The following is a 15,536-nucleotide window of genomic DNA, read 5'->3' on the forward strand; positions in this document are numbered from 1 at the left end:
ATCTTTTTTTTCAACTGCTAATGTAAATATTAAATATATTATAATATATATAAATATATCTTTTTAATATAATATCATAATATCTTTTTTACTATAATTATTTTACTATATAAAAAACTGTATAAAAAAAAAGTTGAAATAATTTGTAAAGAACATAAGATTATTTATTGGATATCAAGTTTTACAAATATTATCACACACTCGTTATGAATGTTTCATTAGAGATGGCTGTCTTATACGTATTGTACAAATATAATAATTATATTTTATAATGGCTATACACATATATGTATGTGTATACATACATATATGATGTATACATATATATGTATATACATACATATATGTATATATATATATTATACACATATATATACATACATACATACATACATATATATATATATATATAAATACTTAATTATTTTATAAAGTGGCAGTTGTTCTATGTTTATATACATCAGTGGCCTGTAGCTTTTTATGATATAGATTATCATCAAATTTTGATGCTAATCTTAACAAATCCATAATACACTGATCAAAGACAAAACTAATGTGTTAAAAAAAAAAAATAAATGTTATTGAGAAAAATGAAAGATGACGATGATCACAATAATGTATTAATGGAAATGATTAAAAGCAACCAGCCTCTAGCATTTTGCAATATTCATTTATCTTCAATATTCCCAGTATATGTAAAAATCAATAAATAATTTTACATAGATAAATATATATTTTATATATATCTACTATACTTTTGTGGTAAAATATTTTTATAGGCCTTTTTGTAGACCTATTTCTTTTTTTAATTACAAAGAGCTAAATCACCCCTTAACTCACGCAATAGTTACAAATTTTATATTTATATATAATATTTATATATATATTTATAATATACAAGCTGTTCTTTTTTTATCGGTATAGCTCACATAGTCTCATAATTTCATATAATAATTTTACTAATTATAAAATATTTTCATAAAATATGTCTGATTTAATAATAAATAAGAAAGATACTTAGAATAATTCTTGTTCAGTTAAGCATACAGCCACTTTGTTCGTAATATTTCATATATAAGAAAAATGTATCGAAAAATGAATTGAAATTGTGCATGATAGAATATGTATATCTTAATACTAATTTATTAACTTTCTAATCAGAGCTAATCCGACGATAAAAGAACTTGTTCGCTTCGCGTTGCTCAAGATGAATGGTATAATTCCCGTCTAACAGCAAATATTAGAGTAATATGCAATACTCTGGACGAGTCGATAATTTTTTGCATAATTCCCGACTGACATTGCATCACAAAGAGTATCACACATTGCTTTGTACTATTTTCATATTAGGCTTTACCGCAACGGGAATCCTTGGTGCATTGTTTTTTGACGTGTATTTTGGACTTTTGTACAATTATATTCAACGTTAAGAAAATACAAAAGTGTTTATAAAGATGATACAATATGAAATACTACATGCGAAATTACCTGATCGCATTCCTTTTTATTTCAAGTTAGAATCGTTATTTTTCCTGCATTTTTAAAGTCTCTCATTTATTAATACTACAGAGACTTGTATATAGCAATAAAATGTGTATAAAATTTACGTAGCAAATTCCTAGTATTGGAAGGAGATATATCTATATATTTCGACGGATATGGTCAAAAATTGTAGATTAATATTTTATATGAAATCTGTCCGTCATAATTACTTCAATTCATTTCCATAGAGAAATTCGATTCGGCAGTTTCTAGGAAAGTACTTATACGTAAATTGCAAATCGTCATAGCTGTGTTCAAATATATTCAAATAAAATAACGTACAATACTTACAAATAACAATTTGTAAATGTTGAATAAAAAATAGTTTGCAAAACGACTCTCAAATTTAATTTAATTCTATTAATTAGACCGACATATGTATCTTAGTTGAATATTAAAACATAATGCTTGTTTTAGTTAAACAAACTATCAAAATTGTAAATACATGGACACTATCGATATTATCGATATTTCACTGAATTCTATCGTATATCGATATATATACGATCCTCGCAGCAAAATGCGAATAATTATATTATTAATTCTCATATGCTATATGTCTTAATATAATACCCATACTCGATGTTCATTTGTAATTCTAAAATAATTTCTCAATGAGATCGTAATACTACATTGTTACTTTAAAGGTATACGCGTACGACTTTTCATAAGTAAGAACAGACTTCTTTTACAAGCTGCCAAAGCCACTGAGTACAGGGCAACTTAATACAAAGATATTTTAAGGCCATTATACAGTGTTCAAAAAATTTTTGAAATTAAAATTTTTGTATAAATATATGAGAATTTCAGGCCTGATATAAATATAAATAAAAAATTTGTTAAATTATAACATTTAATATAATTACAAATAATTTGAAATTGAAAAAATTTCTTAATTTATTATTTTAATTCATTAATATTTAACTAATTTGATTATTTAAACCAATAACCAATTATTGAAAATTAATAAAATATTATGAAAAAACATTTTGATGGTATAAAGAAGGCATAAAAAAATATTCCTATCTTCTGTAATGAACTTATAAATTAATTAGATTAAGAGACTCACGTGATCTAGCCATCTTAAGCGTAAGTATGGCAGTCGATATTATTGTTATATAAAATGTACTCTGATGAGTATAAGTTACAAAATCATGGCAAAGAACGCGTGAGTTTTTGAATGTAGTACGAATTATTTCTTTTTCTTTCTAGGCAAGATAATTATTCTTGTATGAAGCACATAAATGGTAATTACGATATTACCAATCATTTTTATACGTATAAGAATTGAAAAACGCTAAAATCGTTTTTCTTCACCGTGAATTCATTGAATTAATAATTTAATATAATATAATATAATATAATATAAAAAGGATTATCGATAATAAGCGAACTTATCGATTTCCTTTTATCTCGATTGAATTAAATTGCACACACTGTATGCACAAAATTACACTGTTAAAAATCCATAATGAAATGTTCAATCTTTTTGTCAACACTTTCAAACCATATTACTCACGTTCTTGCAAAATACAAGTCCGTTACAAGAAGATGGCAGTGTCAAAAAACATTGGCAAGTATACTTTGCATTTTATTATAAAAAGCAACGTTAGTACCAGAGGAAAAAGTAAATTGACTAGGAAGAAAATTCATTCTAGTCCATATCACTGGGATTCGAAAAATCTATAACTGAGACCGTTCATCGGCCATTGATCATCCATTGCCAATTGTGTATATAAACTCCGCGAAAAGTTTCGACGTGTAACACATATTACATCTATTTCTCAGGTACTAACATTGAGAATGTATCATTGCAGTCTATTGAATTGAGATGGCACAAGGTTTAGGAACCTCTTCTAGCACTCAAATTCAGATGCTGTTATGGCATTTAGATCTTTCATAAGACCTTCTAAATTAGCCATCTCTTGATTTAATTCTTCTGTACTATAAGAAGGCTAGAAAAGATAAAAATAACAAATTAAATATTTTATTTATGACTTTTTAACAAATTAAATGAAAAATTACCTTCAATCGTTCAACTTCTTCTGAAGTATGCACCGGATTTGAAACTGAAGCCAATCTATTCTTTGCTAATTGTGCAGAACTTTGTGGCTTCTTATACGGACTTCCGGACATTGTAGGTCTTACAGTAACTTGAGAAACTATATAAAATTGCATTGTATAAAAAAAGATCATATATCAAAATAAAAAAAGAAAAAAATATAAAAATTAACTCAAATGTAACTTACCACCATGTTTTTGTTGGGCTGGTGTCGAAGGGGCAGATTGAGGTGGAGGTGCTGGTACGCTAAAACTTTTTAAAGGATGTCCCTGCATTCTTTTACTACCACTAGCTCCATCAGTTCCACTGCTTGTACTTGATGGTTGATTACTATTGCTATAGTGTCCCGAAGCATATTGAGTATTTCCACTATATGATTGACTGCTTGTACCATATGGTAATTGCTTTAAATATAAATAACTTGGATTAAATAAAATTTTTTATTTAAAATAATAATATATATTATCAATTATATAAAAATCTTACTTGATTTTGCATTGGTTCGTATGAAGTTGAAATATTGCAAGAATCTGGACTCGATTCTGGTGTTGGTTCTAAGGTAATATGTGCTCGACTTAAACTATACTGTGCCACAGTTCGAGGATAATTTTGCCTTGCAGATGGTGTATCGTTACACGACGTGTGAATCGTTGGTTGTGACATACTTGTATTTACGATCGGTGTGGCCGTCGCTATAGCTGTAACAAGTTAAGTACTTTGATATACAGCTTAAAAAATTTCATTTTATAAATTTGTTGCGAGTGAATATAAGTCACTATAATTCAAAAGAAAAAGTAAATTTTTTTCTATTATTTTTAATTCTACTATTACTTACGTTGATGTAAAGATGCACTGTCAACGGGAAGTGTAATGAGTTTAGGTTTGTGGCTTCCTCGACTATGTTGTCTACTCAGGGTCGAACACTTCTCATCAGTATTACCTAATGTTAAGTGAGTGAACATAAACCGAATACAAAAATCAAGAAAATAATAAACAAAATAAAATTTTTTTTTATGATGTTTTTTTTATATAACGTTAACCAAAGCTTTAATAAAGAATAAGAAATCATTAAATTGTAATATTTAATCATTTTGGAAATGATAATGGATTTGTTTATACAACTGTGATAAAATATATATAATTAGAAATTTAAATAAACATAATTTTGTAAGTATTGTGTTTGACATGATGAAGTGTTCTGTAAAAAAATATTATCTTTAGAAACTTACCCATGTAACTTGGCACATAAGTACGTTTATCCAATGAACTAGAATTTCCATGCACATTCTCTTGATTATATTCTTGATTGTTTGATCTAGGTAAAGTATTACTAGCTACACCACTAGTAGATGCTTCTCCATTGATTGAAGATTTTTCAAGCGCTTTGAGTTCCATTTGATCATGATGAATCCACAAATCAGGCGGTTTAATGTTTGTTTTTTGATTGGTATCTTTCATATATCTAAATATTGCAATTATAATTTTTATAAAAATAAATGTGCAAAAAATAGATGATATTAATATAGTGCATACCCTTTTTTTCTATCAGGTGTATCAGGACTGCGTTTGCAACATATAACAACAACTACCACTGCTATACCAGTGACAAGAACAATAGAGCAACCCACAATAATATAAATTAATATATTTGAAAGTCCTCGTCCATCTGGAAAATAATTCCATTGTTTAGTAATTGCAATAATAACAATAATAATGCGATTATAAATAAAAAATAACTATTTTAAATGCAATATTTACATTATTTCATCATTCACTATTTTAAATTCATGCTATGCTAAAAACAATGTCTTACCTCGGTCATGCAATTCATCATAGACATCCATACCACTGCCTAGCATAGAAATAAAAAATATAGTAACAACACACCAACATAATGCATATAAGAATATAATATATACTATAAATAATACTATGTATGTATGCAACACTAAACAAACTTTTGAAACTAAAAAAAATCATAGTATACGTGCATACATTTATTAGAATTAAATACATACTCTGAGGAGTTTTAAATGGATAAGTTGTAGAAAAAGGACCATATCCTTTTGAATTGCGTGCTTGAATTTTAAAGTAATAAGTCATACTTGGTTGTAGTCCTTTTACAATAAATTCAGTTTTATCTCCAATTACGCCTTCTATTAACCAATCACGATCCCATTTTGTATTATCAGTTGAATAAAAAATAATATATCCTGAAACAATTTTATTATTAATGTATATTTTATACTATCACTAAAAATATCTATAAATATTTAAATACCTGTAATTGGTCCATTTGGTTGTTTAGGAGGTTGCCAACGCAATAAAACTGAAGTTGGACGATCTTCGATACTTTGAATTGTTAGATTCCTAGGAGCAGAACTAGGTGCAGCTTCTTGAGTTTGATTCGAAACAACCATACTCCATAATGATTCTCGTTTTCCCTGAAAAATTATTTAAATACTTTCGTAATAATATATATATATTTTTAAATATTAAATTATAAATACCTTCACAAGTTTGACTGTAAATTCATATAATGTATTAGGTTTTAAATCATTTATCATGCAGTTAAGATCAGTGGCATTATGATATTTATAACGAGGATTGCTGCTATGATGATGCGATGTATAACGCACTACGTAATATCGATTATCCGTTACAAACTGTAATATTATTATTCTTTAATAAAATACATTGATTTACAATAATATATATTAAAATTATAAATATTTATATACCTGAGTTTTTGGCAAAGTTGTATCAGTCCAGTATAATACAACAGTAGTATCAGAAAGAACAGAAGCTTTAAGACCAACAGGCGGCAATAAAGGTGCAGAAAATTCAGATACAGAGCGTTCTGTAGTTCTCACGTTCGCATATGCTGGCTGACCATCACCAGCATCATTTGTTGCTCTTAAGGATATAACATATTCAGTGATTGGTTCTAAATAAAATAAAAAAAAAAAAAAAAAGAAAATAAAATTTATTTACTAGATTGAAAATTTTATGCAAATACAAATTTCATCATTTACCTAATTGATCTATAGTGAAAGATCGTTCTTTTCCATCAAGAAGACGTACTTCAACATCTGGAACTCCTTTTCCCCATCCAAGTTTATATCCTTTCACTTTAATGCTCTGGTCTTTTGGTGGATTCCAAAAAACTTGTATATAATCCGACATTACTTTTGCTATAATATATTTAAAAATTGCATTCAACATTTATAGAAAAATCAAAATAAATTAAAAACTAAGTTTAAAAATTAACTAACTTCTTAAATTGCTGGGTGTATTTGGTACACGATTTTCATCAGATTCAGTTTCATATGTTTCTATTTGTATCCATTCTGTCCAAGGTCCAGTTCCATTTACATTTAAGGCACATATACGAATTTGATAAACAACATGTTTCTCAAGTCCTGTGAGCACTCGTGAACGTTGATTTCCTTCAGTTGCTATATTTACTGGTGGTGATGCTCGATCATGACGGCGATAACGAATTTTATAACCAGTAATAATCCCATTTTGTCCTTCGAGTGGCGGTTCCCATCTTATCATGATACTCTAAAAAAAAATAAATAAATAAATATGAAAAAATAAAAAATAATAATGTTAAAAATATTATTTGATTATACGAAATTCTAAAATACGTACTGTAGGACTAACTGGTTCTACAGTGACATTGTGTGGTGGTTGAGTAGGTTGTGCACTATAAGTTCGAACTACAATATCTCTACTAAACACACCAGGACCATTCTCGTTTACAGCTTGAACTTTAATACTGTATTCTGTATAAGGCACGAGATCTATTAAATCGTGCATTGTGCTAGTAGTTTCACGCGTTATTTCCTCATTGTCACCCTTTAAATAAAATATTCAAAAAAATTGAAATTTTAAATTAAAAAGTACATAATTATTAATTATTATAACATTATAGAAAATTTGTAAATATACCTCTACAAATGTAATTATATATTTAGAAATTTTGCCATTAGTAACTTGTGGTTCTTCCCAAGATAATGCAATGCTCACACTACTTGTGGCATATCCTTCTAAATTCAATGGGGCTCCAGGAACATTGGCCTATTACAATAAATTTGAAATAATTTGATCATAGAATAATTTATTTATTTATGTGTAAAATATATTTAAAATTTTAAACGGACCTCAGTAAGTGTAGTAACTTGTAATACTTCACTAGATATTCCAGAACCTCTTTCATTCAAAGCAACCACTCGAAAGTGATATGTCATACTTGGTTGTAAACCTCGTATTACTGCCTCTAATTTTTGTTGTGTATTAATAACTCTTTCTCTATAAGATTTTACGTTTCTTTTTTTATTTTCATTGTATACAAAATATGATTATCAAGATAAGCATATTTATCTATAGACTAATTATCACCTTTGAGCACCTTCTTGTTTATAATAAATGTAATAATTTAGAATCTCTCCATTTGTATTTTCAGGTTCTTGCCATCTTAAAGTTACGAATCTAGCAGTGACAATGACGAGACTTAAATTCCTTGGTGCTGATGGAACACTTCCTTCTATCGATTCCAAACTGTCTGTGTCATCTATAAAAGGGGATTTTGGATCGTAATGGGAATTAGGAAATCTAACAGATCCAGGAAGATCTGCAGGGTCATCAGAGGGACTAATGGAAAGTGGTGGATTGGGTGTAAATGCAGACATTGTGTGACCTAAAAGAGTACTCGGATGCTGCCACGTTTTATTATACAATTGCCGATGCAATAATAATTTCTTTTTAGGAACTGTCTTTGGAGTAGTTGATTTATGGGAAATTGCCTTTTCTGAATATAAATGTTAGCATGCAACACAGTTAAAAAAGGAGGAAACACACAAGTGGAAAAAAATAAACATAAAATTAAAAACTTTTGTATAAAAAAATAATAAATTGAAAATAACATATATTTCTAAATAAATTAAAAAAATAAATTTACTAGCTAATGAATATGTTAATATATTAAACATTGCAAAAATAAATTCAAAAAAATTTTTAATTTAAAATATATTTACATTTGAATTTTATAAAATATATTATAAAACATATATAATTGTAATTATAAAATCTGTACTTACTAGGTTGATTAATTGTTAAACGCGCTGCAGCTTGAACAGTTCCAGCGGAATTTGTTCCGATACATTGAAAAATTCCAGCATCTATTGGTAATAGACCATTAATTCTAAGATTATAACTGAAAATAATATTATAAAAAATATTTATTTTATGGTGATTTATATATACTATATATACTATAATTCATTATAATCGATATTTTAAAGATTTACCCATTAACAATTTGCCAATATGCACTCAAGGTAATACGTTCTCCATTTTTGAGCCATGTAATTTTTGGTTGAGGCTTACCATAAATTTCGCATTCAAATTCTAAATCTTGATTCTCGCTAGCTATTTTATCTTCTGGTTTTTTAATAAATCTTGGTGGAACTAAAAAATAATAATATGAAACAATATAATATATATATATATATACACACACACACACAGAAATTAAATACCTTGTACAATTAAATCAGCAGTTGCATCTAATATTTCAACTTCATTTTCTGCGCGACATTGATAAGAACCATTATCTATTTCTTCAACATTGCTAATCACAAGACTAGATGCAGCAATTCTACTATATCTAAATAATGAAATAAAAATTTAAATATTTATGATTTTCTTATATTGTATATTTTTTTTTATATACCTAGATTTAAAAGATGTTAGATCAATAGCAACACCATCTTTTAACCAAAGTATACTTGGTTTTGGGTAACCATTAGCAGCACACTCAAGTGTAATTGTTGATCCTTCAGTAATTACTTGTTGTAATGGTTTAGCAATAAAAACTGGTGGAGTACTTTCTTGATCTACATTACAAAATATAAATTAAAATTCACTATTTTATAGAAATTATATATTTAAATATTTGTACTTACCAATATCACTTGTTAACAATCCTAATTGAGCTTTATTACTAAGTCTATATTGTCCATAACTACTAGCATTGCATCTATATGATCCAACATCTTTCATTTTAACATTATCAATTTCTAATGCACCTGATGGCAAAATTGTCATCCGACTATCCGTGGATATTATTAATGGATGTTCATCTTTTAACCATTGTATAATCAATGAACTAGAAGTTGTAAGAAGTGTACAACTTAAATATGCAATTTGTCCTGGATAAACCATAGTATCTTGAGGTTCTTTTTCAAATCCTGGTAAACCTTTAAAATAAAATTTTATATATAATAATGACAACTACTATTTCAAAAATTTATATCAATTCTAGATACTAACTAGCAATTTTAATTGTGGCAATTCGAGAAACAATAGCTCCAATATCATCTACAGAAGCTAAACATTGATAGCTTCCAGTCAATTCCAAACTAGTGCCATAAACACTATTTATATATAAAGATCCATTACTTAATTGAGATCTACAAAAAAAAGATATAATAGAAATAGAAAAGTTTCTTTTTTAAAAAAAATATATCATTCTAAATCTTGATATTCATACCTATAACTATCTCCAATAAAATTGATTGGTTGTCCATCATCAGTTCTCCACTGTATATTGGGTTTCCCAAAACTACTATTTGCTTCACAATCCAATCTAGCAGGATTTCCCTGTTCAACTACTACATCTTGTGGTTCAATAGTAAAATACAATCCACTTGCATTAGCTGCTAAGAAAATACATTATTTGCTATATCATTTTTAATAAAAAAATTATAAATATAAGTTTATAATAGTTTTGTAAACTAATTGTTAAATATACAGTATTTAAAAATAACTAAAATATTTTAGTAAAATATTTTAATATTGAAGTATTTTATTAAAAAGAGTTTATTAAAAAATAACATAATAATCATAATAATCATAACATCAAATTATAACTGAATTTAATATTATTTCATATAAGCATAGATTGAATAATAATTAAATATTATAACAATAAATCTTAAAAAATAACTAGAAGTTTAGGTATAAAAAGGGAGATACCAATGTGTTGTAAAGCGAAGAAAAGAAAATGAATAAAGGGTCGGCAACCCTATATAGACACCCTTTAGCCCTTTAGCAAGACACCCGAGCCGAGCGCCTAAATTCTCTTTTCTTTCCTTTCTTTTTTTTCTTTTACAAGGCTTTGCGATCGTCCGATAAACGTATACAACTACGACGCAAGACGATTCAACATCTTTTCTGAATAATTCTTTGTAAGAACAAAGAAATAAGAAAAATTTGACAGAACTATGAACGTGATGGGAATGATTTCCCATTAGTGAATACTAATTCTTATTTAATTTCAAACAATCAATATACAAAAAATCATACTCTTTTAAAAAAAAATATAAATTCTCACAATTATTAGATTTTTATAAAATCTTTTTATGAAATTAAAACTTTTCAATATATTATTTTAATATTTAAATTATTTAAAATATTATCTAAAGTATTATTTAAATTAACTATAAATAATTATAAGAGATAGTTTCAAATATAATATATAATTTTGTCTTTATTTATATCTTTATATGCAATAGACCTTAAGGATTGTCATAAGAAAATATGTGTTATTATGTTATGTTATTATTAAAGTTTTCTTAAATAATTTTTAAGAATTTTTTTAAAAAATACATATTATTGTTATACATTATTATATGGAGATAATTATGAAATATTTTCTGAAATTAATAATCGTTCTAATCGATAATCGTAATAATTGAACTAATAAATATCTATAAACTATTAATAATATTAATAAATAAAAGATATAAAAAATATGATACACATAATAATACAAGACAAAATTATTAAATATTATAATTAATTTGACATCTGAAATATATAAGAATTGAACAGCATGAAATAAAAATAAAATATAATCATTTGAAATAAGTAAATAATCATATGTCAATTAACATCATATAACTCAATCAACTTTTCCATAAAATTGAGAAGCACTGTCTACGGTTATTGGGTTACAGTTTCACACTCACGGTGGTCTGTCACCGTACAATCTTCAGAAACGACATGTCTTCAACGATTAATAGAAGTAATTCATGCTGGTATTTTTATATCATTTTTATATTATATCATTATTCATTTTTAATATTCCTCTTATATTGAATTTTAAATTTAAATTTTTATTATTCCAATAATAATCAACTTTATAGAATTATAAGAATGTTCATATGGAACTAATTAATTGAATTTTAATAATTCTATCGAACTTTTTATTTTTTACATTTCAAAATTAATTTTATCAATTGTTTGCGAAAATACAAAGGTAGATGTTGGAGAGTAAGAAAAAAAAATAGGAGAAAAAGAAAGGAACGTGCGAAATTTGGCGCCTGATAGCGCCACGATGGTGCATTCTCAAGGAAAATAAACCGTTCGCTGTCTGACTATTTGATTTATGAGCGCGGGCGACAACCTACCGCACGGCATACCGAAATAGATCAAGAGGAGAACCATTGCAGTGCATGCGCGAGGTAAATCTGTCGCCGTAACAACCACTGCACCTTATTTTCTATAGAGCGTTTATCAGACATCAGTTTATACATCTTGTTTAGTAGTACGGTGTTTCACGAGAGTGAAAGAAAGAAACTGATAAGAAAGAAAAGGAAAATGAGAGTATCATGTAAAAACAAATCTTAATCATTATCTTAGATCAAATTAAATATAATTTCCTAAAGATAAAATTTATATGATCGACGTAAAAGATAATTTCGCATTTTCTCTATTTTGCAATTATTAATGTTATTATTTTTTATTATTAAATATTAATATTAATATTTTTTGTCATTTTTTTAAACTAACTTTTTTTTGTATAATTTCTTGATTTATAAATTTTTTTAAATGCACAGTTACTTTATATGAATTTTTGTATGTTAATAAATCTTATAAACTTTTTAACAACAAGAATTAATTTGCGAAGTAGTTTCATACATCTGTGGAAGTTAGTAAGGGAAGCAGGGAGAATGTTGAAAAACGCGGTAAAAGTACTCAACATGTGACGAACAGACCGTGAAGGAAGGCAAGGTACATATATATCGTACTACGACAAATCTATACAGTGTCTCATAAATATTGCTATCCTTTTCTATAAGGAAATCAATTAATTGTTTGCATCATGTTAAGACGTATATAAAACTACAAAAATCTAAATTTAATTTTTATAATTGATAAATTAATTCCTTGAATTAGATTTTTTTTATTTTTCTCTCTCAAAATATTTTTTTTGTATTGTAACTGTTACCTTTGTTCAAAATGTTGTTCCATGAAACATTAAACAAGAATCAAAGAAAATCAAAGAAACGAGATAATATTTTGAAAAGATAATATATTAACATATATCTAACTTATAATTGACACTATATAACAAAACTAATACATTGCAATTTTAAATCATTCTTATCATTCTTCTGTAATGAATATTTTGATTAAACAAAAAAGAATTAAAAATTCTTTAAATGTTAAAATGTAAAAGAAAATATTTTAGGTAAATCACCTTATATATTAATATGCATGCACATACATTGCGTGGGCGCTGACCATTAAGGTGTTGTTACGACATCAGATGCAGAGTACACACGTTTGTAAATACCACTTTACATGGAACACATTTGGACGCGTGTATGTTACACGATCTGTTCCGTATTTGGAATATCAGCATTAGAGTGAATCTTCATATTTATACTGAACATACGTCACAAGTAAGTTCTTATACATATATTGTTAAAAAAAAATGAAAGAATAAAAAAAAATTTTAATTTTTTTCATTAATTCAATTAATATAAAAATGTTCGATATATACTAAAATATACATTTAAGATTTAAATTATTATTAAATTTTTATTTAAAAATTCATGATTGTACTGTAACTTACTTGCAGATCAGTATATCTAATCATAATCATAATCTCGGAGAAAGTTAACTGGTTTATTTGAAGAACGCATCCTTTTAAGACCCCTTTTAGTGTTTGTATACTTCTTCACCACAACGAGCCGGAAATGGATCTTTATATCTAACTAGACGAATGTATGTAATGATCGAAAGCAAACAAGAAGAATAATAAAAGAGATAATTCTATGATATTTTACTATATGGAAAAAAAGAATAGAACGCTTTATTTTTAGCGTGGGTAGTTCTGGTGATAGATTGGCATAGCGACACATGCATTTCCTATCACGATAAAATCATAAGGAGAGGCTTGCCGCGTTATTGGAATACTTCGCTAAAATGTTTAAACGCAAATGTTTCTAAGGAAAGTGCAATCTCTTTAATAAATCTATAATAATTCGAAATTTTTATTTACGCGCGTATTTGTATATATATTATATATTATATATTATAGCATATGTTAGAAAATAATCTTTAATTTTGATCTAAAATTCTTTTAATTCATTGTTACTTTTATCAAAAAAACAATTTTTTATTATTGCGACAATATCAAGAGATATATCTCCGTCCAAATCGTTACAATCGGAAATACACCCCCGAATCATCCCCTTATATCTACTACATCCTTCTCTGCATCAATAATAGCTACCCGAATACAGTGCTTCTCAACTTAATTTTTCAAAATAATTATAAATTAAAAATGCTTTTTTTATATATGTTAAAATTATTTATATCTTTGTCATGCTTAACATATGAAATTCTGATTCTTAAACAAACTGTTCGAACTTGTCCAATGATCCAAAACGTTTTATTTAACAATATTATAAAAATATATTATAGGTTAAGGAAAGAAATGATTTTTATTTTGTAATTTATTATATTTTTCATATGGAATTTATAAATTTAATCATCGAATATCAAATAGATATTAATATTTCAAATTCGTAGTCTTTTTTACTATGTATTACACAATTTACACAAAATAATTATTTTCAGACTAAATATTATGAGAAAATATTTTGATTATAATTCGAAACATTTTAAATATAATTTCTTATATTTAGAGATTAATAAATTAAAAATCGCAAAATGGTTTTGTAAATATTGCTTACTATCATGATAAATTGAGATACAAACATTAGTTACTATAAAATGATATTTTCCCATTTTCGTTCATCAATAAAACATTAAATAAAATATAATAAAATTAAGTCATATTTTCAATAATAAAAATTAATGAAAAAGTATTTTTATATTATATTTGCCAATAATTGTGTTTTCAATTTTATATATATAAATATTAAAATTTTAAATCACTTTTTAATACTAAATACTAAAATATCTTAATGAAATATATTTATAATAAATACATTATTTTAAATAAAAATAATGCAAGATAATATATTTTCGTGACAAGAGTAAATTAAACTTACCTAATATGACGAATGTCAACAAAGCCAACGGGATAGCAAGAGTACGCGGCTCCATTAGGCCAGCGGGTGTCAGACTCCGACGCGTACAAAAATCCATCGTAGTTTTCTTATACGATTGCTGCACGAGCATACAATGTTCTGTTGAGCGAACACATGCCAATTTCTTTGACTCACCGTCGCACATGAAACGACAGATTGAGTCTCGCATCCACAAACTTCATTTTTACACAGCACTATTACAAACGACAGAACATGGCTAAAAGACAACTATACACTTCCTCATCGTCCTAAGTCTACCGACGTTCTGATTAGTGCCGCCATTTCGTGGGCATCTTGCGATTACAGCGACATCATTGAAACTTTACAGAATTAACAGGTGGTTTAAAAAAATAGTAAATATATTTTTCATTATTTCTAAGAATTGACAATCTAGATGATTGTTTCATATATTCTTATAAATAGATTTTAAATAAAATTTTATTTGTTACAAAAAAATCATCAATTTTTAAACAAAATTATATATTTCATTCATACTACTTTATATTTAATATCAA

The 15,536-nt window shown here is 26.6% G+C and overlaps 1 protein-coding gene and 2 long non-coding RNA genes across 12 annotated transcripts; 1 reads left to right on the forward strand and 2 right to left on the reverse strand.

The window, feature by feature from the left end:
- Window positions 1-142: 142 nt before the first annotated feature.
- On the reverse strand, window positions 143-15,312 carry LOC108000994 (neogenin). Of its 9 annotated transcripts, none has more exons than XM_062084811.1 (26): window positions 14,983-15,312; window positions 10,164-10,329; window positions 9,944-10,083; window positions 9,577-9,870; window positions 9,345-9,507; window positions 9,151-9,278; window positions 8,920-9,079; window positions 8,710-8,825; window positions 8,012-8,183; window positions 7,774-7,921; window positions 7,562-7,690; window positions 7,262-7,468; window positions 6,880-7,171; window positions 6,640-6,798; window positions 6,346-6,551; window positions 6,115-6,270; window positions 5,886-6,048; window positions 5,623-5,817; window positions 5,418-5,456; window positions 5,138-5,270; window positions 4,834-5,066; window positions 4,440-4,544; window positions 4,091-4,302; window positions 3,792-4,008; window positions 3,568-3,704; window positions 143-3,497 (listed from the first exon to the last, which is right to left on the reverse strand). In XM_062084811.1, the coding sequence occupies exons 1-26, from the start codon at window positions 15,188-15,190 to the stop codon at window positions 3,399-3,401; spliced, it is 4,377 nt and encodes a 1,458-aa protein (XP_061940795.1). In that variant the 5' UTR covers window positions 15,191-15,312; the 3' UTR covers window positions 143-3,398. The 9 variants fall into 9 exon arrangements, with proteins under 9 accessions (XP_061940795.1, XP_016917243.1, XP_016917247.1 ...); XM_017061754.3 differs by having other exon boundaries at window positions 8,012-8,420; XM_017061758.3 differs by having other exon boundaries at window positions 10,164-10,332; window positions 14,983-15,310.
- Window positions 11,961-13,683, forward strand: LOC108000997 (uncharacterized). 2 transcript variants are annotated; one of them, XR_009832616.1, is made up of 4 exons: window positions 11,961-12,287; window positions 12,588-12,688; window positions 13,149-13,362; window positions 13,542-13,683. It is a non-coding gene; the product is annotated as an uncharacterized LOC108000997 (long non-coding RNA). The 2 variants fall into 2 exon arrangements; XR_009832615.1 differs by lacking the exon at window positions 11,961-12,287 and having other exon boundaries at window positions 12,570-12,688.
- On the reverse strand, window positions 12,464-13,646 carry LOC133667278 (uncharacterized). Its single transcript, XR_009832617.1, has 2 exons — window positions 13,536-13,646; window positions 12,464-13,296 (listed from the first exon to the last, which is right to left on the reverse strand). It is a non-coding gene; the product is annotated as an uncharacterized LOC133667278 (long non-coding RNA).
- Window positions 15,313-15,536: the final 224 nt, after the last annotated feature.

This window comes from Apis cerana, linkage group LG14 (genome assembly GCF_029169275.1).
Source record: "Apis cerana isolate GH-2021 linkage group LG14, AcerK_1.0, whole genome shotgun sequence".
Classification (NCBI taxonomy): domain Eukaryota; kingdom Metazoa; phylum Arthropoda; class Insecta; order Hymenoptera; family Apidae; genus Apis; species Apis cerana.

Bases quoted from the DNA above. Each gene is read 5' to 3' on its own strand.
- LOC108000994 (XM_017061752.3), bottom strand. From the start codon at position 15,190: ATGCGAGACTCAATCTGTCGTTTCATGTGCGACGGTGAGTCAAAGAAA. The intron at 10,333-14,982 runs GTAAGTTTAATT...GTATTTTCTTAG, and splicing joins GTTGACATTCGTCATATTAG to CAGCTAATGCAAGTGGATTG. The intron at 7,469-7,561 runs GTATATTTACAA...TTTTATTTAAAG, and splicing joins ATATAATTACATTTGTAGAG to GGTGACAATGAGGAAATAAC.